Source organism: Ips typographus, linkage group LG14 (assembly GCF_016097725.1).
Source record: "Ips typographus isolate SLU linkage group LG14, UJ_Ityp_2.0, whole genome shotgun sequence".
Taxonomy (NCBI): domain Eukaryota; kingdom Metazoa; phylum Arthropoda; class Insecta; order Coleoptera; family Curculionidae; genus Ips; species Ips typographus.
The window spans coordinates 1274540-1302532 of NC_138435.1; the positions used below are offsets into that span (position 1 = coordinate 1274540).

The following is a 27993-nucleotide window of genomic DNA, read 5'->3' on the forward strand; positions in this document are numbered from 1 at the left end:
AAACGGCAAAAAGAGTGAAGTTTCAATGACAAATGATCACGTGATCGACTTGATGCAGTGGTACATGGTGTCACGTGTGTAACTCCCCATCTGAGCGAGTACATCTGTCTACTACACCAACCTAACCCATTATTATTTTATTAAAATATGTTGAAAAGGGCAATTTTCAGTAAAAATACTGGAGGAGAATAGGAAATTCAATAGAAAAAAGTATAGAAACACACTTCATTTACACGACGTAATAAATATATTAAATATACCTACCTATATATATATTATATAAAAAATTACTAAATCACAAATATATATAGTAATAGTTTAGAATAAAAGTTTGAGAAGATTGACACGCATTCACACACACACATTTTCACATATAAAGCACGCTAATTAATTAATTAATTAATTCAAAAGCTTCGAATCTTCCCAAACACGTGATTAAAACCTAAAAATACAATAATATACAAAAAAAAAATGACACAATTTTTTTGCATTATTGTAGAAAATGTAAAATGTGCCAATAATTTTGATTTGCCCGCTACAATAATACAAATTAGTAATTAATTAAAATTATTAAAAATTTGTACATGTTTCTATATTAATTATATACTTATAGTGTATTATGTACAACAAATACTTATTTTTAAGGTATCATTTCGTACCGATTACGTTCAGTTTATAATTTATAGGCAGTTTTAGGTTAAAATCGCTTATTTCCGCTTAGTTTGGGGTACATTTCATCTGGCAACACTGTAAAAACCTTTTCGACAATGACAGTTGACAGCAACAGTGTCATTCAAATGACCAAAGCCAAAAAACAGTGTGAGAAACATTTTTTTTTTTTTAAATCCCAACCTAAGCAGACACACCCAGTATGATAAAAAAAAAAAAGTTTGTAACAAGGTTTAAACACCCTGTATAATATTCAAAATTAACCAGATTACATAAAACGTAATCTGCAATAGATTTCAGCTTAAACACCGGGTATATATACAGAGTGGATAAAGTTTCTCCATAACGGAAATTAGCAAGAAAAAAACAAAAAAAATAACAAAAAGTCAATATAAATATTAAGTTCAGTCTTTGGATTTAGGCGGGGTCAGCTGCTATAATTTAAGAAATTAGTGTGGTTTTTTTTTTTTTCAATTATTCATCCCACAGGAAATTTTCTAGAAAATTTGATGTAAACCCAGTCAGTCGAATGGGAAAAAGCATTTCTGTTGTTATACGCGCTGATGACGTTTACTGACTTTAAAGGCGGCCATTTTGACAAAAAACTGACGTATCTGCGTTGCCATACACTTCACTCTGTATTATTTAATGCTAAACAACTCTGGTATTTGATTGGTGCTCTGCATCAGTATACAGGGTGGTCAAAAAGGGATTTAAAAAGCTTCAATTTGGTATACAGGGTTAGTCATATTAATAAGGAAAGAATTAACAGAAGAGAAAATATAATAATATACAGGGTGTTACAATTAAAATAAGCAAGTTGGCATCAACTACTTTTGAGCAATTTTCAAAAAAAAAAGGTCTGGAAACGGTTAGAGATACGGAATTTTTGCAAGAAAATACTTTTTCCTACTCAGCTGACATAATATACAGTGTGTGAAACATACCAAAGTTATGGTAAAGAAATAGAAATTGAATTTCGCTGATTCGGTACTGTGGGAGCGTAAAAACGACACTATTTTCCGCTCGCACGTTAATTTCCCTAAGAACAATTTTTGTTAGGCACTTTTTGCTGTAAAATCCACCCAAAAAAATAAAATAAAAATTGAGCACTACAAAACTCAAAAAAGTACGTCTGAATCTCACAATATTTCCCGAAGATTTTGAGTAGAAAAAAAAATACTCAAAACTACGGGGGGAAATAAAAAAATGCTAAAACGTACCTAACATTCGAACTCGTTGGCCGTGATGGCGTTCAAAGTGAGCATTAGCCCCTCCAAATTGGCCATCTCCTGGTTCAGCTCCTCGGTGGAGTGGGAGGGGTGTAAACGTTGCACCTCGTCGGCGGTATGGGGCGGGGGGTTGGTGGGGTTGATCCGGGAGGGGGGAGTGCCCGATGATAACGTGCTCGAACTGCTTCCGGCCGGTTTTTTGTACGGCGACGACGTAGGCCTCACTGTAACTAAAATTACGAATAAACAAACCTTAAGGCCCTTAAGGGCAAAAAAAACCCTAATACAATTTTGTAGAGAGTAAAATTTCCTAATTTACCTTTTTTCTTGTGTAAATACGAACATTGTACTGGAAAATCAGAGAAAGCACACTTACCAATGTGTTTGGGCTGAGGAGTCCCCGGAGCCGAAACGGGGGGCGGCGCCGGCACCGTGAAACTCTTAAGCGGGTGCCCCTGAGCTGGTACTCGCTTGGCCGCCTGCGATTCGGCGAGTACGTTCATTCCTGGTGCGTAGGTACTGCCAGGAGGCGGCTGTTGACTAAAATAACACAAAATTCGTTTTTTTTGTTTTAATCACGTCATTGTGACGTCAAAAACGCTCTGACCCCTCCATGGAGCTTGAAAATTTGTAGCTTCCAAGAATTTTGACAGTAGCGACAGAAATGTCAACATGACAGATCTGTCACGACTGTCATACAGCATATTATTGACTTACCTTACATAACTAGTATTGTCATAAGACGTTAAAGCACCAGGATGGGCTGAATAAACGTTCTCCACTGGATTATTCGGGGTGGAATCTAAAGTCACGTGACTTCTCGGTACTTGGTAGTTGGTTCTGGGATAACTCGGCCTGGTGGACGGAGTCGAGTCCGTGCTGGACTGGCTAAGCGTGGCAGTGTTGATTGGGGTCGCTATAGCTGGAAGAAAATATTCGTCTGACTTTGACGCCCCCTAGCGGCAAAACCTCACCACTAATCAACCAATTTTTATACATCATTGGAAAGCCTGTTTCATTGGCTATCGATTGACGTATAAAAGTCCTGGACAAGTGTAGGAAACGAGCGAGTTATTCAAGGTTAAACCAAAGAGTGTCAAAATGGTTTAGTTTGACTTTGACGCCCCCTAGTGGCAAAACCTCACCACTAATCAACCAATTTTTATACATCATTGGAAAGCCTGTTTCATTGGCTATCGATTGACGTATAAAAGTCCTGGACAAGGGTAAGAAACGAGCGAGTTATTCAAGGTTAAACCAAGGAGTGTCAAAATGGTTTAGTTTGACTTTGACGCCCCCTAGTGGCAAAACCTCACCACTAATCAACCAATTTTTATACATCATTTTAAAGCCTGTTTCATTGGCTATCGATTGACGTATAAAAGTCCTGGACAAGTATAGGAAACGAGCGAGTTATTCAAGGTTAAACCAAAGAGTGTCAAAATGGTTTAGTTTGACTTTGACGCCCCCTAGTGGCAAAACCTCACCACTAATCAACCAATTTTTATACATCATTGGAAAGCCTGTTTCATTGGCTATCGATTGACGTATAAAAGTCCTGGACAAGGGTAAGAAACGAGCGAGTTATTCAAGGTTAAACCAAGGAGTGTCAAAATGGTTTAGTTTGACTTTGACGCCCCCTAGTGGCAAAACCTCACCACTAATCAACCAATTTTTATACATCATTTTAAAGCCTGTTTCATTGGCTATCGATTGACGTATAAAAGTCCTGGACAAGTATAGGAAACGAGCGAGTTATTCAAGGTTAAACCAAAGAGTGTCAAAATGGTTTAGTTTGACTTTGACGCCCCCTAGCGGCAAAACCTCACCACTAATCAACCAATTTTTATAGATCGATGTAAAGCCCGTTTCATTGGCTAACCATAGACGTATAAAAGTCACAACAAAGTATATCAAATAGGCGAGTTATTCAAGGTCAAAGCCAGAGGTGTCAAAATTGTTTGAAACCAATTTTTCTGGTCTGTGGAATATCTTATCTCTGAATTATAATCGTATTTCCCCACAAAGAATTTGCTAATCTTTGTCTCTATTCTCCCGGGGGAGTTAAAGGATATTTTGTTTCATTTCCTCTTGTACCCTCTCCCTCTTTGAAAAGCAATCGAATGACGTCATAATTGCTCAAATCGAAATGTTGTGACACTTTACTTATTGTGCAAGGGGAAAAGGATTCCTATACAGGGTGGGAAAAGTACAAATAACTTCACAAAAAATTAAGTTATTTAAACGAAACACCCCTAAGTTTGTTTGAAGTTTACTGAAAAATTGAGACTTTCTGAAATAATCCCAAATTCTATGCTAGAACTCAAAATAAATAAGAATACCACCAAAGTAGGCGGTGCATGGGTTTCAAACTTGACGTCAGAATGACGTAATTGATCAAAACAATACATTAACTATCTGTCACATTACGTCATCGTGACGTTAAATTTACCCCGCACTCTTGATGCAACGTCAAAATGATAACATCCACAGCCTACTTTACCATTAACTCTTGCAAAACGGCATATTAGCGTCATTTCTGATTACTTCAATTTTTCAAATAATAATTTTGCCAACTAGTGGAGATACGGAAAAAGTACAAAGGACGAAAATTGCGTAAAAAGGGTCAACAGAACTGAATCCGGGCTTTAAACCGACAAACTCCCACTAGAATTGCTCACTCAGGGTGATCAAACTTTCAACAACCTTCAATTTTACAACAATAATACATCTTCAGGTTAAACTTACCATAGTTAGGCACATAAGTCCGTTTGTCCAGCGAATTGGTATGGACACTATCGTGGGTGTCGTACTCGTTCCCGCCCACGCTGCGCGGTAACGTCAGAGCACCACTGCTACTCGCCCCGTCATTGGTCGAGTGACGTTTCTCCATGTTTTTCAGCTCCATCCGATCGTGGTGGATCCACAAATCGGGCGGCTTAACCGCCTGATTACCCGCAGTGGCTGCGAAACACACCAGAAATAACCGAAAGTTGAAAAACTGGCTCAAAGTACCTTTTTGGTAGCCCTTTTTGTCCCGACCGGGGGACGCCATGTTCGAATTGTCCCGTCGACGACAACACAAATATCCCACCACCATCGCGACCGTTATTACGGTGATCAAACAGCCGCAAATCGTGGCGTAGAGGAGGACGCTGCCCGAAAAAATACCGGAGCTATCTAGAAATTAGCAAAAACCCCGTAAACTAGAGAGAAAAAGGCCTAAAACAAGGAAAAAAACAACTACCTGTAGTTCCTTGTACAGGAGCATGCCGTGCAACGTCTAATCAACAAAAAAAAAACCATAAATAAATACTTAAAAAAAATAAAATTGTGCAAAAAAAAAGGAAAACCCACTGACAACCATCAAAGTCAAAAAGAACCCCAAAACTGGATGAAATTAAAATACAGACAAATACAAATTGGGTTGTACTCACTCAGAACCAAAATTTTTGATTTATTGCAAAAAATTAGTGGTTCTAAAACTGTTTTAAACAAACATTTGTGGAAGAAAAGCGTTTTAATAAAAAAGAAAATTAAATAAACTTTATGAGTGAAATGAGTGGTTCTCAAACTGTTTTTTTTTGCTATTTTGGCTTACAGAGAACCACCAGAGTGTCACGAGTGGCTCTCAAACTGTCTTAAACCCTTCAATTCTACAAGAAAAGCGTTTTAATACAAAATAAGGGTTAATTGCATTTTATGACTAAAATGAGTGAGAAATCAGTGGTTCTCAAACTGTTTTTTTCCCATTTTAGCTTACAGAGAATCCCCAGAGGGTTATCAGTGGTTCTCAAACTGTCTTAAACCCTTCAATTGTACAAGAAAAGCGTTTTAATACAAAATACGGTTAATTGCATTTTATGACTAAAATGAGTGAGAAATCAGTGGTTCTCAAACTGTTTTTTGCCATTTTAGCTTCCAGAGAATCCCCAGAGGGTTATCAGTGGCTCTCAAACTGTCTTAAACCCTTCAATTGTACAAGAAAAACGTTTTAATACAAAATAGGGTTAATTGCATTTTATGACTGAAATGAGTGAGAAACCAGTGGTTCCCAAACTGTTTTTTTCAGATTTTAGCTTCCAGACAGCCACCAGAGTGTCACCAGTGGTTCTCAAACTGTTTGAAACCACTTCAAGTCTCTTTTGAAATTCTTTTTTAAAAAATCACTTTGTGGCACATTTACAACTGTCTCCTGGTTCTGTCAACGTCGGTTGTCAGTGAAAAAAACGAACGATCGAAATGAAAACTTACTCTGGCCGGTTCGAAACGTGATAATATTGGAAAAGGGACCGTAACCGCGACTATTTCTCGCCTGGACTTTGAAATAGTACACCGTAAACGGCTTCAAATCGTAGATAATCGAGGAATGATTGTCTCCTTTGACAGCCAGAGCTTGCCAAAGTGCGTCCGTCCGGTTTTTGTCTTCCGTATACAACACCACATAACCTAGACGAAAATTGGAAAGGAAAAATGTCACGAAACGCACAAAACAGTACAATTTAGTTGAAAATATCGTTTTCCCTGGTTATTTCAGGAGTGCGACGGTCAAAAACTTACCTGTAATACGTCCATTGGTTGTTTTTGGTGGCAACCAAGTGATTTCGACCAATTGGGAGTCTTCGTCTTTTAAATGGACGTCCACGTTACGTGGCGCCACATCCGGAGGTAGTTCCCACGTACGGTTTTGTACTACCATACTCCAGGAACTTTCTCTACGTCCTTAAAAAAAAATTGAGTTATTTTGACAGGTGTCAACTTTGACAGCCCGTAACTCGGTTATTTTGACGGCTATCAAGTTGATTTTTTCACCAAATTGTAGGCCGTGAAAGGTTCTTTAAATCATCCTGTATAGTGTCTCTAGTAGAGTTGTTAAATAACTGACTTATTTTGAGTTGAAGTGTCCAGAGTAAAATTACAGTCGACCGTACTTTTGACAGCCCGTAACTCGGTTATTTTGACAGCTATCAAGTTGATTTTTTCACCAAATTGTAGGCCGTGAAATGATCTTTAAATCATCCTGTATAGTGTCTCTAGTGAGTTGTTAAATAACTGACTTATTTTGAGTTGAAGTGTCCAGAGTAAAATTACAGTCGACCGCACTTTTGACAGCCCGTAACTCGGTTATTTTGACAGCTATCAATTTGATTTTTTCACCAAATTGTAGGCCGTGAAATGTTCTTTAAATCATCCTGTATAGTGTCTCTAGTGAGTTGTTAAATAACTGACTTATTTTGACTTGAAGTGTCCAGAGTAAAATTACAGTCGACCGCACTTTTGACAGCCCGTAACTCGGTTATTTTGACAGCTATCAATTTGATTTTTTCACCAAATTGTAGGCCGTGAAATGTTCTTTAAATCATCCTGTATAGTGTCTCTAGTAGAGTTGTTAAATAACTGACTTATTTTGACTTGAAGTGTCCAGAGTAAAATTACAGTCGACCGCACTTTTGACAGCCCGTAACTCCGTTATTTTGACAGCTATCAAGTTGATTTTTCCACCAAATTGTAGACCGTAAAATTCTCTATAAACTAACAATCGGTGGGTTTCCTTACCTTTGACCAGTTTCACAGCGAATTCGTATTGAGTGTTGGGCTTCAAATCGTCGATCATCACATTCAAATCGGTCACGTTCAACAGTTTTGTTTTCGGTGAATTGTCCGCCGTGTACTTCACTATATAATAACGACTATCGAGAATATACTAAAAAAAAATACGCTAATTTTTTGTGAAAACTTAAAAGATTGCCATTACTTGACTTTTCTTCAAAGTGGGATCGGTCCAATAAAGGACTACAGATGAAGGACTTAAAACTTGGGCTTTTAAACCAATGGGGGGCATTAAAGCAGCTGCTGGTTCTGGCGGAGGTTCGTCTTGCGTTTTAATCATTGCATACCTCGATGGTCCCGGGCCCATGCTATTGGCCGCCCGTACACTCACCACATATTCCGAATTTGGGTCTTTAATTTAAAAAAAAACCTACTGAGTTACTAGAAGTTAGAAAAAGTTAAGTACTTTTTACTTTCTGGAGAACTAAAACTTTTTTTTACACTATACAGGTGTGGTAAATCCAAAAGCGACCATAGGAAAACCGTGTAACGGACAGAGAAACGTAGATAATCGCATGCGCGGGACAAAGACAGAAAACGAAAAAAATATCAAGTAGGCCATATTTTCAGTACGCTGTTGCCAAAATCCAATACCGTCGACAAAATGTATTGGATTGGTGCGACCATAGGAAAACCGTGTAACTGACAGAGAAACGTAGACAATTGCATGCGTGGGACAAAGACAGTAAACGAAAAAAATATCAAGTAGGCCATATTTTCAGTACGCTGTTGCCAAAATCCAATACCGTCGACAAAATGTATTGGATTTTGGCAACAGCGTACTGAAAATATGGCCTACTTGGTATTTTTTTCGTTTACTGTCTTTCTCCCGCGCTTGCAATTATCTACGTTTCTCTGTCGGTTACACGGTTTTCCTATGGTCGCTTTTGGATTTACCACACCTATATAGCCTAATATGGTGTAAATCTCCCTCCCTAACTATGGAAGTTACAAAAATTAACCAAGTCAATGCACCTAAATAAAATTCGCTCTGTTTACTTCCTGGTCTGGACAATAATGATAAACTGATCATCGAACAAGTTTACTCACCCAATTTTTCAATAATATAAGTCCTATTCCGTTCATCCAGCTCTATGGAGTAAGTGTCAGGCACTCCTTTGCCCCAACCAATGAAGTAGCTGCGCACTTTAACGTTCGGATTAACTGGAGGGGACCACATCAAATACACTTTATCGTAGGTGGCTTTGTCTGCAAAATTCTCAAATTGGAACCAAAAAAAAAAAACTACACAATTTGACGGCTATAGCAAAAGCCAAAGTAAATTGAGGTGACGTCACAATGACAGTCAATCACAGCTTTAATTTCCATTGCCAATTAAAAAATAAGTTGTCATTCATTATGTCATTTTCCAAAATACAGTCCTTCAAATTTCTGTTTAAAAAATCGTTTTTTTTTGTCATAACTGTCAGACCGTTGGAGCAATATTGATCAAATTTGGAACAAGCACTTTATTACACGTTATTACGGTCAAAGACCCAAAACTAACCCAATCCAACTTAAAAATTGTCTTGGAAACGGAAAATTCACTTAAGAAGTTTAAAAACTATTATTGTAGCCAGTTTTCATAGTTTCCAGACAAACTGAAAGACTTGACTGAGAGACTTTAATACTAAAAATTGACTTGAACCCCAAAATGTGATTGAACTAATGAAAAGTGCCATCAGAAGCGTAAAATTTGCATTTGAAGTAAGTCTTCATAATTTGAAGACAAATTTCAATATTTTAGTCTTGAAAATAGTCTTAGATGCAGGACATTGACATTAGATTCATGAAAATTGTCTTGAAAACGAACTTTTTGTGCATTTTACTTTGCTTTTCATTTTCTTCGAATTCTGGACTATTTTTAGTGCTTCAAAACTGCTTTCAGCTTGGAAAATCGATTGGCTATCAAAAATGGTGAATTATTGACACTTAAAACTGGACCACCCTGTATATCACGTACGTCACACCACTTTGCTTTGTTTTCGGCAAAAAATAGGAAAAAATTACATTTTAAATCGGATGGTTCGTCCGGTACCACGTTTTCGATCAAATCATTCTGGAAGGTTGAAACGTCAATCCAGTCCGAAGGTGGCCCGCTACCGTTAATATTGGTGGCCCACAGTCTTATTTGGTACTGAGACGCCCTCTCCAGGTCTTTAATGGAATAATGGCGTTCGTTCGCGGTGGTGGTGTAGGTCAGGGCTTTGCCCTTGCCAGTTTTGCGCAATTTGATTTTGTACCCCAAAATTACCCCATTTTGGGCGTCTAAAGGTGGTGGTTCCCACCTGACCACCATACTCTGAAAAGACCACATGATTCTGTACGGAAAAACGCCCAAAAAAAAAGTTTTCTTGACTGTAAACTTCAATGGGTTTTAATTAGAGAATTTCCAGAATATCTTCCCAACCCATCTAAATATTCCAATAAAACTCTGTTAAAGAATAGAAACTTACCGTACTAGACGGTTCCACAGTAATATTTCCGGGAGGTTCCGAGGGAGCGGCACTAAAAGTCCTCACCAACTTCTCCTCAGTGGCAGCCCCAGCTCCATTCCCATTAACCGCAACCACCCATACACTGTACTCCACGTACGGATGCAGCCCATTCAGATCAAAGGAGACGCCAACGGTGTCCGCACTGTGCTCCACCGAGGACGCGGTGTCCATGTAGTAGATGGTGTACCGGAGGATTTTGCCGTTGGAGGTTTCTGGCGGCCTCCAATTCAGATGCACGGTACGCGGAGAGGTGGCGTAGACCTCCAAGTTTTGCGGAGCGCTTGGTACGTGCTCCTCGGATTGAGTGGTGACGGTGAGGATGTCGGAGGAGACGCCAGGTCCGTTAGAACTGATCGGTACCACGCGAAAATGGTAAACTTTGCCCGGCCAAAGGCCTCCGATGTTGATTTCCTCCAGTTTGGATCTGGACGTGTTTTGGTAGCGTTCCCTGTCAAGACACGATGAAATTCAAATCAATAGTAGGCCTAACCTAACCTAGACAACCATGAGTCTGGACCCACGGGATAGCAAACTAAATAAGATGAAAATTGACTTGAAAAATTGGCCAAAAATGCAAAATTACAATATTTCAAGATTTGTAACAAATTAACATATTTCTGTTAAAAATTGTCTCAAATAATACCAAATAAATAACCTGAAAACCTTAATAATTGACATAAAATCCAGATATTGACTAGAAAATCATGAAAATTAACTTTAAAATAGTAAATTCGTGTTTAAAACCTTGAAAACTGCATTTCAAGTTGAAATCATAAAATTTGACTTGAAATGAAATTGAAATTGATCTAAAAGCTAGATATTGACTTGAAAACCTTGGAAATCGACTTAAGAATTGCATTTGAAGTTGAAAACAATAAATATTGACTTGAAAATGCAAAATTAGTCTAACAAGTCAATTTTTAAATTTTCCAACGTAAAATTGACATATTTTGGTTAAAAATTTACTTAAAAACCAAATATTGACTTGAAAATCATGCAAATAAACTAAATCCGTATTTTAAACATTGAAAACCTTGACTTGAAAACTATTTCAAGTTCAAAATTATAAAAATTTGCTTAAAAATGCAAAATAAGTCTATCAAGTTAATTTTCAAAGTTTGTGACTTAAAATGGACATATTTCGATTAAGAATTTACTTAAAAACCAAATACATGAGATGATAACTTTAAAAATTGACTTGAAAACCGCAATTCAAGTTGAAAATCATAAAAAACAACTTGGAAATGAAAAATTAGTCTATCAAGTGAATTTTCGAGGTTTTTGCCTTAAAATCGACATATTTCAGTTAAAAATTAATCTAAAAGCTAGATATTGACTTGAAAACCTTGGAAATCGACTTAAAAATTGCATTTGAAGTTGAAAACAATAAATATTGACTTGAAAATGCAAAATTAGTCTAACAAGTCAATTTTTAAATTTTCCAACGTAAAATTGACATATTTTGGTTAAAAATTTACTTAAAAACCAAATATTGACTTGAAAATCATGCAAATAAACTAAATCCGTCTTTCAAACTTCCTTTGAAAACTGTATTTCAAGTTCAAAATTATGAAAATTTGCTTAAAAATGCAAAATAAGTCTATCAAGTTAATTTTCAAAGTTTGTGACTTAAAATGGACATATTTCGGTTAAGAATTTACTTAAAAACCAAATACATGAGATGATAACTTTAAAAATTGACTTGAAAACTGCATTTCAAGTTGAAAATCATAAAAAACGACTTGGAAATGCAAAACTAGTGTATCAAGACAATTTTCGAGGTTTCTGACTTGAAATCGACATATTTCGGTTAAAAATTGACTTAAAAACCTTCTATTGATTTGAAAATCATGAAAATGGACTTTAAAAGTGTAAATCCGTCTATAAAATTTTGAAAATTCACTTGAAAACTGCATTTCACGTTGAAAATCATAAAAAACTACTTGGAAATACAAAATTAGTCTATCAAGTTAATTTTCAAAGTTTGTGACTTAAAATGGACATATTTCGGTTAAGAATTTACTTAAAAACCAAATACATGAGATGATAACTTTAAAAATTGACTTGAAAACTGCATTTCAAGTTGAAAATCATAAAAAACGACTTGGAAGTGCAAAATTAGTCTATCAAGTGAATTTTCGAGGTTTCTGACTTGAAATCAACATATTTCGGTTAAAAATTGACCTAAAAATCAAATATTGACTAGAGACTCTTAAAATTTGATTTTTAAACTGTATTTCAAGTTGAAACCTATAAAAAGTGGCTTGAAAATACAAAATTACTGTATTAAGTTATATTTCGAGGTTTGTGACTTGAAATCAACATATTTCGGTTAAAAATTGACCTAAAAATCAAATATTGACTAGAGACTCTTAAAATTTGATTTTTAAACTGTATTTCAAGTTGAAACCTATAAAAAGTGGCTTGAAAATACAAAATTACTGTATTAAGTTATATTTCGAGGTTTGTGACTTGAAATCGACATATTTTGGTTAAAAATAATTGTTGTTTTTCTCCAAAAGTCTCCATCCTGATTACTTAACTATGACAGCCCCCAACTCGATTATTTTGACAGTTACGCGAGTAATTTTTTGTGTGAGTGACCACCCGGTATAATAGTAACAATTCTTACAAATAATCTAAAATTTGCTCTAAAAAAGGGTGGCACTTAACACCCTCTAGAGGCCATGTTTGAACCAGGAAAAATCTGAAGCCCAAACTGATAACGCCCTCTCGCGGCCATGTTTGTTAATAACTCAGTTATTTTAAGGGGTAACTTACCGATCACTGCCCTCCTGTCTGCAAAAGATGGAGTAAGCCTCCACGTTCTGGGGATTCTCCAGAGGAGGTTTCCAGCTCAAAATCACGAACCGGGCTTTGACTATCAGGGCTTTGAGGTCCAGGGGAGGACCGGGGAGACCCTCGATGATGCCCCGTTCCGAATTACCTACTGAAAGGGACTTTTGGGAGGAGAAAGCGGACTGGACGTCGCCCAAACCGACATCGTCGCCCGTTTCGCTACTTCTCAAACTGTTGAAGGCGGTTTGGGGGTCGACGCCCCCCGCCGCCCCAAAAGGCGCGTCTTCCGACACCAACGAACCGAAAACGGCCAACGATTGTTGTTTGCCGGTTTTTGTTTGGACTTTTTTAGGGCGTTTACGTTTGTCTAGTTAAGGGAGCAACGCATGCAAAATCATATAAAGACAAGGACAGGGGTGAGGAAGGAAGAAAAAAAAAAACTAAATTAACCACCAAAAAAAAAAGAAAAGAAAACTAACAAAACAGGTAAGGAACTTACCAGAACTGGGTAAAACCTTCAAACTGGCTGCCGCCTGAATATTCCCAGCTGGATTAACGGCGAAACACTGGAAAATACCAGAATCCCCCGACACTAACCCAACAATTTTCAGATTGTTCCTAAACCACCAAGAAATTCACCAAAAATACACAATAAAGTGAGGTTATACACTCACCCGTTAACGGGCTTGTAATATTCCGAATATTTGACAATTTCCCCGTTCTTAAACCAGCTGATTTTTGGTTCGGGGATGCCGTACACCGAACATTCCAACTCCACGTCTTTGCTCGAGTATTCGGTACGATCGTGGGGTTTTTTCAGGAATTTCGGCGGTACCTGCAACCAACAAACCAGTCCAGAATTGCAGAGAATGAAATTTCCGACAACTTTTCCTTTTCACACTTTTTTTTTACTCTTCAAACAACGGAGTTAGTTCAAAAAAAGTAATTTGGAGCACCCAGGCACTTTATGCCTTCTAACTCCTTAAGGAGACCTTTGAGGGCAAAAACACTTTAGTACAATCTTGTAGAGGATGAAATTTCCTACAACTTTCCCTATTTCCGGAAGCTGGTACAGTTTTTTTTCCAAGAAAAACAAGTGAAAACCTACTTACTTGAACCTCAATAAGGGCAGAAGCGTCCAAACTGTCCTCCCGATTCTCCGCCCTACACTGATACGTCCCTGCGTCTGATTCCTGGATTTTAGTGATGCGCAATGACGTAGTTGACCCTACCAAACTGTACTGACTGTCCAAATGTCTGTGAATTTCCGGAAAAACATAAAAACCACCAGAAAAGGCAAAAATTCAGCATACTTTAAGTCAATGGCAGAACCGTCTTTCAGCCAGGTAATAGTAGGGTTAGGGTTGCCGTTGGCGGCACAATCCAGGGAAACGTTCTGCCCCTCCACCGCCACCACCGATCGGGGGTAGGCGATAAACGTGGGGGCGGACAAATGGGCGGCTTGTTCCACGTCCCCATTTATGTACAAAACGGCCTTGTTGCTCAATTTGTACGAGTTTAAGCCGGTAGCGTTACACCTGAAATTTGTTTGTTAATTTAAAGTAACAAAAAGTTAAGAAATTTTAGGAAAATTCAAGAGAATGACGAAGAAAAGGCCAGAAAAATTCAGACACTATATAAGACAGTTTCGACGTTCAGGGAATACTTGAATACTATGCTTGCGTCACGTGACAGCTGTCACAACTGTCAAAAGCTACTCACCAGTGGCCTGAAACTATAAAATAAGAAACAGTGGCTAATTTAAAAAATTGCACTCTAAGTAGTTTTTACAGCTCCATGGAGACAAATTTGACAGTTTTGACGTTCGGGGAACACTTGAATACTATGCTTGCGTCACGTGACCGCTGTCATAAGTGTCAAAAGTGACTCACCAGTGGTCTGAAACTATAAAATAAGAAACAGTGGCTAATTTCAAAAAATTGCACTGTAAGTTGTATTTACAGCTTCATGGAGCTAAATTTGACAGTTTTGACGTTCGGGGAACACTTGAATACTATGCTTGCGTCACGTGACAGCTGTCATAACTGTCAAAAGTCACTCACCAGTGGCGTGAAACTATAAAATAAGAAACAGTGGCTAATTTAAAAAAATTGCATTGTAAGTTGTATTTACAGCTTCATGGAGCTAAATTTGACAGTTTTGACGTTCGGGGAACACTTGAATACTATGCTTGCGTCACGTGACAGCTGTCATAACTGTGAAAAGCCACTCACCAGTGGCCTGAAACTATAAAATAAGAAACAGTGGCTAATTTAAAAAAATTGCATTGTAAGTTGTATTTACAGCTTCATGGAGCTAAATTTGACAGTTTTGACGTTCGGGGAACACTTGAATACTATGCTTGCGTCACGTGACAGCTGTCACAACTGTCAAAAGTCACTCACCAGTGGCGTGAAACTATAAAATAAGAAACAGTGGCTAATTTAAAAAATTGCACTCTAAGTAGTTTTTACAGTTCCATGGAGACAAATTTGACAGTTTTGACGTTCGGGAAACACTTGAATACTTTGCTTGCGTCACGTGACAGCTGTCATAAGTGTCAAAAGTCACTCACCAGTGGCGTGAAACTATAAAATAAGAAACAGTGGCTAATTTCAAAAAATTGCACTCTAAGTAGTTTTTACAGCTCCATGGAGACAAATTTGACAGTTTTGACGTTCGGTGAACACTTGAATACTATGCTTGCATCACGTGACATCTGTCATAACTGTCAAAAGTCACTCACCAGTGGCCTGAAACTATAAAATAAGAAACAGTGGCTAATTTAAAAAATTGCACTCTAAGTAGTTTTTACAGCTCCATGGAGCTAAATTTGACAGTTTTGACGTTCGGGGAACACTTGAATACTTTGCTTGCGTCACGTGACAGCTGTCATAAGTGTCAAAAGTCACTCACCAGTGGCGTGAAACTATAAAATAAGAAACAGTGGCTAATTTCAAAAAATTGCACTGAAAGTTGTGTTTACAGTTTCACGGAGCCAAATTTGACAGTTTTGACGTTCGGGGAACACTTGAATACTATGCTTGCATCACGTGACATCTGTCATAACTGTCAAAAGTCACTCACCAGTGGCCTGAAACTATAAAATAAGAAACAGTGGCTAATTTCAAAAAAATTGCACTGTAAGTTGTATTTATAGCTTCATGGAGCTAAATTTGACAGTTTTGACGTTCGGGGAACACTTGAATACTATGCTTGCGTCACGTGACAGCTGTCATAAGTGTCAAAAGTGACTCACCAGTGGCGTGAAACTATAAAATAAGAAACAGTGGCTAATTTCAAAAAATTGCACTCTAAGTAGTTTTTACAGCTCCATGGAGACAAATTTGACAGTTTTGACGTTCGGTGAACACTTGAATACTATGCTTGCATCACGTGACATCTGTCATAACTGTCAAAAGTCACTCACCAGTGGCCTGAAACTATAAAATAAGAAACAGTGGCTAATTTAAAAAATTGCACTCTAAGTAGTTTTTACAGCTCCATGGAGCTAAATTTGACAGTTTTGACGTTCGGGGAACACTTGAATACTTTGCTTGCGTCACGTGACAGCTGTCATAAGTGTCAAAAGTCACTCACCAGTGGCGTGAAACTATAAAATAAGAAACAGTGGCTAATTTCAAAAAATTGCACTGAAAGTTGTGTTTACAGTTTCACGGAGCCAAATTTGACAGTTTTGACGTTCGGGGAACACTTGAATACTATGCTTGCATCACGTGACATCTGTCATAACTGTCAAAAGTCACTCACCAGTGGCCTGAAACTATAAAATAAGAAACAGTGGCTAATTTCAAAAAAATTGCACTGTAAGTTGTATTTATAGCTTCATGGAGCTAAATTTGACAGTTTTGACGTTCGGGGAACACTTGAATACTATGCTTGCGTCACGTGACAGCTGTCATAAGTGTCAAAAGTGACTCACCAGTGGCGTGAAACTATAAAATAAGAAACAGTGGCTAATTTCAAAAAATTGCACTGTAAGTTGTATTTACAGCTTCATGGAGCTAAATTTGACAGTTTTGACGTTCGGGGAACCCTTGAATACTTTGCTTCGTCAAAAGGTTGTTTAAAGGGCGATAATTTGGTAAAAACTTTAGTGACGTAACTGTCAAAATGACTGAATTGCGAGGCGTCAAAGTGAACAAAGCGTAAAAACAGCATTTTAATGCAACGTCACATTTATTAACAAATTATGAGGTTATTCTATCAGTGAACTGATTAAATGTCAACTGTATAGCTGTCAAATGTCAAATTTAACTCCACAAGGTCACGGAGAACCATTTGCAGCGTGATTCATCAAACAGGCGCCCACTATTTGACATTTAACAGTTTAATGAATTTTGACGGCTGTCAGGTGTGATTTATAAGCCTCAGTCATTAAACGTCAAATTGTTGCAAAGTCAAAATTTTCATTACGCTTGGTGGGGTGTCTACATGAACGTTGTATCACCTGTACGATGCTTGGTCGTTCTCTATGACTTCGTCGATTTCCAACGCGCCAGATGGCAGCACCGTCATTCGTAGATCGTCGATCTGTAGAGGGCGCTCGTCTTTCAACCATTTGATCCGTGGTGGTGGGTTGGCGTCCACGTAACAGGAAAAATGAGCCTTTTGTCCTATGTACACTGTTATATCGGCTGGTTCCTCGTAGAAACCCGACAATCCTGAAAGAATGTCATAAGAGAGAGAAAAACTACTTAAAAATGTCTCTAAATTTCTAGACAATGAAAGGGCAATTTTTGCCTGCACTAAATTTGACAGCTGGCCACTTGGCATGCAATTACGTCATCTGAATACTGTTTGATTTTCTGTATACTGAAACCTTTATGGAATATGAACTGAATTCCCCTACAAATTTCTCTTCCCCTTTAAACTAATATTTACCCAACAAACAGACTTAATGCGAAGCCCCTTCAAGGCAGTTTAAATAGCGCCGGATGCAATTTTCAGGCCGTAAAAGTTTGACATTTTGAAAAATTACGCGTTAAAATGCTTCGAAAACTTACTGGCTATGCTAAGTTTGGCCGTTCTGCTTACTATCGATCCGCCTTGCGGTAAGGTTGCCATACACTGGTAAGTACCGGTAAGTCGTTGCTCCTCCACCACGCTGTTTATGTACAATGAACCGTTGGTAAGTTGGGATCTAAAAAAATTGAAGAAAACTGTAATGGAAAAAATCTTCCATTATTTTACTAGTCTGCATTAATTATTGCTTGATTTTGGGGATTAGATGTCGCAACTAAAATAATCACAAAATAGTGTTTTTAGTTAAGTTTTTTTAAGAAGAATATCAAATCAGGAGCATTTATTAACAATTTCAGTGTACTTTAATTGGTAATTTCCTGATTTTGTCAATTTCCACTGTAGGGAAACGGGAACCATTAAAACTGTTATGTCCCAGTAAAATAATGCTAATTAAAAGAAGACCCTAAAAGAAACCAGGTAATGTCCCAATATGGTGTCGATTACCAGACCCTTAAACCGTTTTGTTTTTTTCATGGTTCAGAGGGTTGATTTTAGTTCAGAAAATGGCCTGGATGGAATTATTACAGTTTTCTAGACTGACTGCGTTTGTTGGAAATTGGACTGTGTAGGTTATCCAGGAAAGTACTTAATTTTTTTGTTCAAACATTAAAAAATCAGTTTTTCGATAAAATAACCGTAAAATCCGTTTTGGAAGCGTTTTCCCTGGAAAATTGTCATACAAAAACAGCTTTTCAAAACAATTTTCTCCCTCTCTGTATGTGTATTGGCGCAAACACTCTGTATAATAAAACAACAAATATTGGCAAAACAAACTGTGGCATAAACCATTAGAAAGTCGTAAAGTACGTGTTTTGGGCGAAATTGTACGGAAACGACAATTTGTTCACGTGAATCAGCAAATATAATTCAGAAAGTAAATTTAACTCGCAGATGTCCGGAAATTTTGTCTTGAAATAGGTACAGGATGATCGACCAGAACATATCGCGTTTCAGCTCTTTGAAGATCTGGTTACGGTATTACTGGTAAATCTAGTCAACTGTCCGGTTCCTAGAGACAAAAGTGCGTTTACACTGAAACTGTGCTAGAATAAGACAGTTGCTGTCAATTAAGGAAGCGGTTTGTCACGCAAAACTGTCACATCAGTGACATACCTGTAGAGGTCGCTCAAAAACGTGAGTTTCGACCCGTCCTGGTCCAGCCACGTGATCAAAACTGACTGTTGATGGTGCGGACCTTTGACCATGCAGTCCAACACCGCAGACTGTCCAGCCTCTACCACTGTATCGGACGGTTCCACCGAAAATTCCAGAATGGCCAAACCTAGAAAAAAATAATTTATTACTCACAAGATCCCACATTTTGACAGAGAGAATTAACAGCAAAAGGGCTACTTTTGCATTGTCATTGTGTTTGATACTTGATGCAAAAGGGGGACACAAAAAAAAAATGATTTTTGAAGTATTTTTGTTATAAACCGAACGAAATCATCCTGTATAATATTATTGCAGTCAGTCCACCCACTTAAAAATCCCTTTAAAGGGATATGACAAAAAAAAAGGGCATTGAAAAGGGCAGAGGAACATCTGGTAGACATATTAAGTACAAAACACAAAAGGGAACGTTTAAACCTTTAGGAAACAATCGTGAAAGTTTACACCCCACGAGGGTTTACTGTATTATCGATTATGGCATTTACAAGGCAATTTGAGGCATTCTAGACAGTTTTAATATACAAGTGCGGTAAATCCAAAAGCGACCATAGAAAAACCGTGTAACGGACAGAGAAACGTACATTATTGCATGCGCGGGACTAAGACAGAAAACAAAAAAAAAATCAAGTAGGCGCGTTGCGAAAAAAATATCAAGTAGGCAGCGCGCTGAAAATATGGCCTACTTGATATTTTTTTCGTTTTCTGTCTTTCTCCCGCGCATGCAATTACCTACGTTTCTCTGTCGGTTACACGGTTTTCCTATGGTCGCTTTTGGATTTACCACACCTGTATGTAGCATTTTGAGCAATAATAGCTATCAGTGTCAACTGTCTTTTGCTTGGTTACAACATTTTTCCGTCGACTGTAGTTAATAATAAATGTTTATTATTCTAAAAAGTTTGAAAAAAACTAATTGTCAGTTGTATAGGCAATACGGGAAACCGAAATCATAGGCACCCTTGACAATGACAGTGACAGTTGGTTCTGTCGTTAATGGTGGATGTCAACCGAATAATATGCGTCTATTTCTCTCTGTTTAATACAAATAAAGTAGAATGGAACTATACTATGAGACCTATTTGGTTGCCTTTCATAAAATCGTGCATTAAAGTAAAACAGTAGAAAAATCATGCATTAATGGGACTCATTAATGAACGATTTTGTATCCGTTATCGTCCATTAAAAAAGCTGTTAATACGTGGTCGACGGAAAATAATATTAATTATATCATTATTAAGCGAAAATATCTGAGTTGCACTGGACGGTTACGATTTGTATTACTGTCACCTTGACAGCTCCTAACTCGGTTATTTTGGCAGGTATCGTGTTGATTTTTTTGGTAGATTGTAGCTGAGAGTGTCCTTTACAAATTGTCACATGACAGGTTTGTACGAAAAATGTCAATTAACCGAGTTATTGTAGGAAAATATTTGAGTTGCACTGGACGGTTACGATTTGTATTACTGTCACCTTGACAGCTCCTAACTCGGTTATTTTGGCAGGTATCGTGTTGATTTTTTTGGTAGATTGTAGCTGAGAGTGTCCTTTACAAATTGTCACATGACAGGTTTGTACGAAAAATGTCAATTAATCGAGTTATTGTAGGAAAATATTTGAGTTGCACTGGACGGTTACGATTTGTACTACTGTCACCTTGACAGCTCCTAACTCGGTTATTTTGGCAGGTATCGTGTTGATTTTTTTGGTAGATTGTAGCTGAGAGTGTCCTTTACAAATTGTCACATGACAGGTTTGTACGAAAAATGTCAATTAACCGAGTTATTGTAGGAAAATATTTGAGTTGCACTGGACGGTTACGATTTGTATTACTGTCACCTTGACAGCTCCTAACTCGGTTATTTTGGCAGGTATCGTGTTGATTTTTTTGGTAGATTGTAGCTGAGAGTGTCCTTTACAAATTGTCACATGACAGGTTTGTACGAAAAATGTCAATTAATCGAGTTATTGTAGGAAAATATTTGAGTTGCACTGGACGGTTACGATTTGTACTACTGTCACCTTGACAGCTCCTAACTCGGTTATTTTGGCAGGTATCGTGTTGATTTTTTTGGTAGATTGTAGCTGAGAGTGTCCTTTACAAATTGTCACATGACAGGTTTGTACGAAAAATGTCAATTAACCGAGTTATTGTAGGAAAATATTTGAGTTGCACTGGACGGTTACGATTTGTATTACTGTCACCTTGACAGCTCCTAACTCGGTTATTTTGGCAGGTATCGTGTTGATTTTTTTGGTAGATTGTAGCTGAGAGTGTCCTTTACAAATTGTCACATGACAGGTTTGTACGAAAAATGTCAATTAATCGAGTTATTGTAGGAAAATATTTGAGTTGCACTGGACGGTTACGATTTGTACTACTGTCACCTTGACAGCTCCTAACTCGGTTATTTTGGCAGGTATCGTGTTGATTTTTTTGGTAGATTGTAGCTGAGAGTGTCCTTTACAAATTGTCACATGACAGGTTTGTACGAAAAATGTCAATTAACCGAGTTATTGTAGGAAAATATTTGAGTTGCACTGGACGGTTACGATTTGTATTACTGTCACCTTGACAGCTCCTAACTCGGTTATTTTGGCAGGTATCGTGTTGATTTTTTTGGTAGATTGTAGCTGAGAGTGTCCTTTACAAATTGTCACATGACAGGTTTGTACGAAAAATGTCAATTAATCGAGTTATTGTAGGAAAATATTTGAGTTGCACTGGACGGTTACGATTTGTACTACTGTCACCTTGACAGCTCCTAACTCGGTTATTTTGGCAGGTATCGTGTTGATTTTTTTGGTAGATTGTAGCTGAGAGTGTCCTTTACAAATTGTCACATGACAGGTTTGTACGAAAAATGTCAATTAACCGAGTTATTGTAGGAAAATATTTGAGTTGCACTGGACGGTTACGATTTGTATTACTGTCACCTTGACAGCTCCTAACTCGGTTATTTTGGCAGGTATCGTGTTGATTTTTTTGGTAGATTGTAGCTGAGAGTGTCCTTTACAAATTGTCACATGACAGGTTTGTACGAAAAATGTCAATTAATCGAGTTATTGTAGGAAAATATTTGAGTTGCACTGGACGGTTACGATTTGTACTACTGTCACCTTGACAGCTCCTAACTCGGTTATTTTGGCAGGTATCGTGTTGATTTTTTTGGTAGATTGTAGCTGAGAGTGTCCTTTACAAATTGTCACATGACAGGTTTGTACGAAAAATGTCAATTAACCGAGTTATTGTAGGAAAATATTTGAGTTGCACTGGACGGTTACGATTTGTACTACTGTCACCTTGACAGCTCCTAACTCGGTTATTTTGGCAGGTATCGTGTTGATTTTTTTGGTAGATTGTAGCTGAGAGTGTCCTTTACAAATTGTCACATGACAGGTTTGTACGAAAAATGTCAATTAACCGAGTTATTGTAGGAAAATATTTGAGTTGCACTGGACGGTTACGATTTGTACTACTGTCACCTTGACAGCCCCTAACTCGGTTATTTTGGCAGGTATCGTGTTGATTTTTTTGGTAGATTGTAGCTCAGAGTGTCCTTTACAAATTGTCACATGACAGGTTTGTACGAAAAATGTCAATTAACCGAGTTAGTGGAGGAAAAAACTTAAATTGCAAAATACACGTTACGTGGAAAATGCATGCAACCCTGTCAAGGCCAGTTGACATCTGTCAAAATCAGTCACGTGACCTTTAAAATGCGGTTTAACTTTGGCATTACATTTTATAGCATCACGAGTGCAATTTTGACAGTTGTGACGTTTGGCTGTCAGTTGTTTTGGTGAAACTATCAGAATCAATCCCATAGAGGTACAAAAACAAATTATTTTTATCTGTTTTTCCTGGTTTAGAGTAGAGCCAAGCTGTCTGTAATCGTTATTAGGGATTTTTTTGTATTTACGTGTGTTACTCTTATCTATTTACTTTCAGTTACAATGTAGCAAGATTAGGGGGAAAAAATGTATAATCTCTAAGTTATTGTAAATACTTCAATGTTACTAAGAACTGCGCAGTTAATTTGCTTAGTATGGGAAAATTGTATTGAAATTTACTATTAATAAAGATGCCCTTAATTAAAAAAAAAAAAATCTATTTTCTCTGCTTGATTCCTCTACGACCAGATGGTGATTAATTTTTGCTGAAACTGATAAATAAATTGATACAAAATGCAAGTTTAATCCAGTTTTTACAGTAGTAGTTTGCAAACAATTAGTTTTTATCTCAAAATGTTGTAACTGACCTTTAAGAGGTTAGTTGTAATCAAAAATAACAGCTGTTCCAACTTTTGCATACAGGTTTCCTGCTAATATGGACAAGCTGTCTATAATGGTGTTTATTAGAAAATTTAGGAAAATACGTGCATTTCGTATCAATTCTGTTTGAGATTAGAAGGGGAAAAAACTTAATTATTACTGTGCAAACAATAACAACTGCGCAATTTGTAAGTAGTACTAAGTTTAAACCTTCTGTAACTCGGTTATCTGTCAAAATTCGGCAAAAGTGTAAGAGAGGAAATTTGTAGGGAATTTAATTCCCTACAATACAGCTAAAGGGACGTTTTGTCCTAAATGGTCTTTTAAGGGAGATATTTTGCTAAAAACAACAGACAACAACTGAAACCAAAAAAATCGCAATTAAAACGTCAACAATTAAAATGGCAACTTCAGTTAACTGTCAGTTTAATTATCCGTCAATCTAACCCATAAATGACGCAGAAAAGCTGACTACAAAACAATTGCAGGTGTATATATCAAAAGGCTTGGAATAACTATGTAAAACCGATTACATATTCTCATATATCCTCAGGTGGTTATCACAAAAACGGTTAATAACAATCGTTGTACTGACATTTTTGTTTGTATGAGAAAACATCCTCTGTGCAACTTGTGACGTCATACCAATGTTGTTTGAATTTCCCTATAGATGCAGCTAGACATTTGCCAATCAATTTACTGTTGGCGAATTTATGATAACTCGTGACTGCTAAAGCCTACTTATCTAACACGCAATTATAATTAACCATTAGTTATATTGGGGTTTAATAAAGGGCAGTGAAGGTGGAGACTAAATAATTTGCGTTTTCTGCCATATCTTCAAGGCTAATATAGTTTAAAATTATTAGTGTCTTATGCAACGCTTGTACCTAATTTTTGCTTTAACACACTCTATATAAGACGTTTGTGTTACTAATTAAAAGTGTATAAATTACACTATACAGGTGTGGAAAAATCCAAAACCGACCATAGGAAAACCGCGTAACGGACAGAGAAACGTAGATAATTGCATGCGCGGGACTAAGACAGAAAACGAAAAAAATATCAAGTAGGCCATATTTTCAGCGCGCTGTTGCCAAACGCCAAGTATCACTCAAATACCGTCGACAAAATAACTTGGCGTTGGGCAACAGCGCTCTGAAAATATGGCCTACTTGATATTTTTTCGTTTTCTGTCTTAGTCCCGCGCATGCAATAATGTACGTTTCTCTGTCCGTTACTATGGTCGGTTTTGGATTTACCACACCTGTACACAGGATGTTTGACAGTAGATTGGTGCTTAATATTGATAGAAACCAACTTGACAAGGTGTGTATACGAATAAATACAGTAAATATGCCATAAATATCTCAAAAACCAAGTTGCAATTGAAATTGTACTGTCATTTTAACTTTATAGCACTGACTTTGACATTTAAGGCTTTTTGGTTCAAAACTGACAGCTGAACAAAACATCCTTAAATTAGGTAAAATAAGTACAAAAACTGACAACTAATTTAATTTAGGTACACTGTCAGAGCAGAAAAACAGCTGAAGAGCAATTTCATAAATTTCCCCTGATGCTTCGAGGGACTGAACATATTTCAACTGCGATGCCAAAACGAGATTATGCGGTTTTGACTTCGCCTAAGCCCAGAAATAGGATAAAAGCCAAGAAAACGTTATACGGGCATCATCAGGGCCGTAAATCAGTCGAGCAGAAAGTGCACAGTGTTGGCAACTTTATTGAAGTGCTAAAGTAATATTTAATTTTTTTTCTCGCTTGTGTTTCACCTTGTTGTTGGTCACCCTGTATGCAGCCTGTTTTAAGCAACTTTCATGATTTGCACTTTTTCCACATCTCTACTAGTTTAGGGGATATTCCACAAAATCCATTTTGAGGACCAACAATTTAGACACATGTCGCTTTGATCTGGAATAACTCGCCTATTTGGTGCACTTTGTTATGACTTTTATACCTCTATGGCTAGCCAATGAAAGGAGCTTTTTATTGACGTATAAAAGTGGTTTGTTTTTGAGTTTGGCCGCTAGAGGGCGTCAAAGTCACTCGGCTCATAAAATGGAAATTAACCTTTTTTGGTATTCAAACCAGCGATTTAAAACGAATAAACGGATACTATACAACAATAAAAAAAAATCTATTAAACACCAGTCACGACTATCAATCTCGTTTGCTAATTAGTTGTAGGCGTGTGGATTTTGTTTCTAATTGTATAACCAGCTTTCTATTGTTCACTTATGGCCAACTTATACAAACTGAGAATATTTGTTTTATTCAAATTAGGAGCAAGTTTTTTTTTTCCAAACCAAAATTTGATATAAATCTGAAGACAATTTATTCACAAACATCTTCACTAGGGTCAACAAAACTGTAGTAAAACAGGATAAACCCATAATTTACATCTCCTTGTCTGTTCCTATAATATTTTCTCCTGGACTATAAATAGCCGAATCTATCAACAGAATAGGTCGGGAGAATTGGACACTTAGGAGCTAAACAGGACAATTTAACAAACTAATAAGTAATCAACTTAATAATGGTGTCAAGAATACTTAAATTTGGCCACACCTTTCTATTATTATTACAACAACATAAAATGTACGAAATGTCTCACTTGTGATTATCCCTTGTATAGACAGTAAAAGAGAATATAGGGGCAATTAAAGGAGATTTAAAACAACCTAGAAAAGGAAATGTTCTCTTATAATTAGGCCCTGGTTTGGCTGCTATAAAACAGCCTAAAAAAACCACTTAAAAAGCTTTATAGGCTCGTTAAAAAGAGTTCTTTGTAGTGGTAACATGAAACTCTTTGAGATTTAATTACTGTCTTAATTAGTTGACAAAATTTCCTACCCAGAATATACAAAAAAGCTTGATAATTCCAGATTTTACCAATGGAAAAGTATAATGTAAATTTGTCAGTAATGTCACTTGAATTGTATTGAAAAAACAAGATATTTCAAGTTTTTCCTTTAATTTTGTGATTAGTTTTTTACCATTTTGTCTCTAGAATTGAATTGGTACCACTGTTTAAAGCAACGTAAAAGCCAATTACCTTGAACTCGACTATAGCAGCATTAAAGGCAGTTACCTGTTTATTTTTAATAGTCCATGGTTAAAAATAACCACAACAGTTAGTCCAAAGGTATAAATTATACACTGCATTAACTTGAAAGCTAGCTGCCAACAGGATTATCCTACAGATCTAAGGTACATTATCGTAAAATGTAATCTGATAATGCAAAACTGTGTGCAATATCAAATGCCAAAGAAAAAAAAAACCAGCAAAAGGATGCTGGGACTATTCTTCTTGATTAATATTTAAAAAAATAACCGGGGGAGGTACAATGAAGCATTATAATACTGGGCGAGCCCTTTTGTTCCTTCAGACAAAAGCACATGTGCCACATATACCTGGTTTTCTGTCAGGCAGGTAGAAAAACTAAAACAACCAGATCGAGTGATATGTGCCACTTCCCTCAGATGGAAAGCCCCTTTTATCCACTATCCATTGACGTAAAAAAGTCCTAGACAAGAGTAGAAAATAAGCAAGTTAACCAGTCAAAATGGTTGAAAATTGACTTGCCCCCCCAGAAGCCAAACTATAAAACAAACAACCCAACTTTTATATGTCGATGGAAAGCTCCTTTCATTGGCTATCCATTGACATATAAAAGTCCTAGACAAGTGTATCAAATAAGCGGGTTATTCCAGGTTAAAGGGAGAGATGTCAAAATTGTTGGTAAGACCACTTTTTCTCCAAAATAGATTGTGGAATATATCTCCTAAACTAGTACAGATAAGAAAAAAGTACAGGGAATAAAAATTGCGAAAAAAAAGTCAAAGAAACTGTTTACCCCTGTTTGTAGCTTAAAAAACAGCCCAGTTATACCTAGACAGTCAAAGTTTTTTTAGGTGTTTCTGGTCCCCAAAATGGATTATGTGGAATATCTCCTAAACTAGTACAGATAAGAAAAAAGTGCAAGGAATAAAAATTACGTAAAACAGGTCAAAGAAACTGAAACCAACCAAGTCCCCTCGGAAACTGCATACAGGGTGGACAAAATTTCTGTTAAAAAAAATCCTTCAGTAAAAGCTTTTAGGCCAACCAAATTTCAGCCACTCATTTAATAGGAAAAACCATTGAATTAACCACAAAATAAGCAAAAAGTAACAAATTTTCAGGCCTTTAGGCCATTCAAACATACCACCCACACAACAAAAACAACCTGTCTCTAAACAACTTAATTAACAAACCAACCACCAGAAGAGGTGTTTGCAGTTAAAAAGAACATTCTAAACCTCTCTAAACCGTTAAAATGAGTGAAAAAACCTTTAGAATTGATTATTTAAAAACCATTTGCTTACCTGGTATAGCCAATTGAAGGGCAATCAGGATTGTAAACATTATATCCGATTTTAGGTGTGCACAACACTGAAAACGTGTCCCACTCATTTTTTTTCTTCACTATAATCGCCTTAAATTCATAATTGTTTTGTTTTTTCTCTTAAATCGGGGTTTTAATGGATTTTTTCGTTAATTCCTGGACCATTGATCAACCGACGACGCCATTTTACTAACTACTGAGTTGTTTACAGTTTGCCCTTCTCCTCCGAGCTGCCAGACTGGGGTTTATACGTCAAACGTCAACTGTCTGTCAACTGTGTGTGTG

The 27993-nt window shown here is 37.0% G+C and overlaps 2 protein-coding genes across 6 annotated transcripts in view; both read right to left on the bottom strand.

The window, feature by feature from the left end:
* The window catches only part of LOC145737938 (uncharacterized), a 116405-nt gene that overhangs the window by 29835 nt on the left and 58577 nt on the right, over positions 1-27993 (bottom strand). Inside the window, exon 1 of one of the 3 annotated variants that reach the window (XM_081992775.1) lies at positions 8147-8269. The exons of 1 other annotated variant lie outside the window; for it this stretch is intronic. The gene's annotated coding sequence lies outside the window, so the exon portion shown is untranslated. Of the gene's footprint in view, positions 1-7994; positions 8013-8146; positions 8270-27993 lie in introns of those variants that run through there. One more of the 3 variants, XM_081992776.1, reaches the window with a different exon arrangement.
* fra (neogenin protein frazzled) lies at positions 229-27914 on the bottom strand. Of its 3 annotated transcripts, none has more exons than XM_081992771.1 (22): positions 27689-27914; positions 18968-19136; positions 17836-17972; positions 17280-17493; positions 14122-14346; positions 13921-14065; positions 13483-13643; positions 13308-13426; positions 12791-12959; positions 9968-10457; positions 9522-9813; positions 8562-8720; positions 7657-7862; positions 7458-7605; positions 6462-6623; positions 6156-6350; positions 5149-5184; positions 4917-5081; positions 4650-4865; positions 2619-2823; positions 2278-2441; positions 229-2131 (listed from the first exon to the last, which is right to left on the bottom strand). In XM_081992771.1, the coding sequence occupies exons 1-22, from the start codon at positions 27774-27776 to the stop codon at positions 1893-1895; spliced, it is 4104 nt and encodes a 1367-aa protein (XP_081848897.1). In that variant the 5' UTR covers positions 27777-27914; the 3' UTR covers positions 229-1892. The 3 variants fall into 3 exon arrangements, with proteins under 3 accessions (XP_081848897.1, XP_081848895.1, XP_081848896.1); XM_081992769.1 differs by having other exon boundaries at positions 12791-13175; XM_081992770.1 differs by lacking the exon at positions 5149-5184 and having other exon boundaries at positions 12791-13175.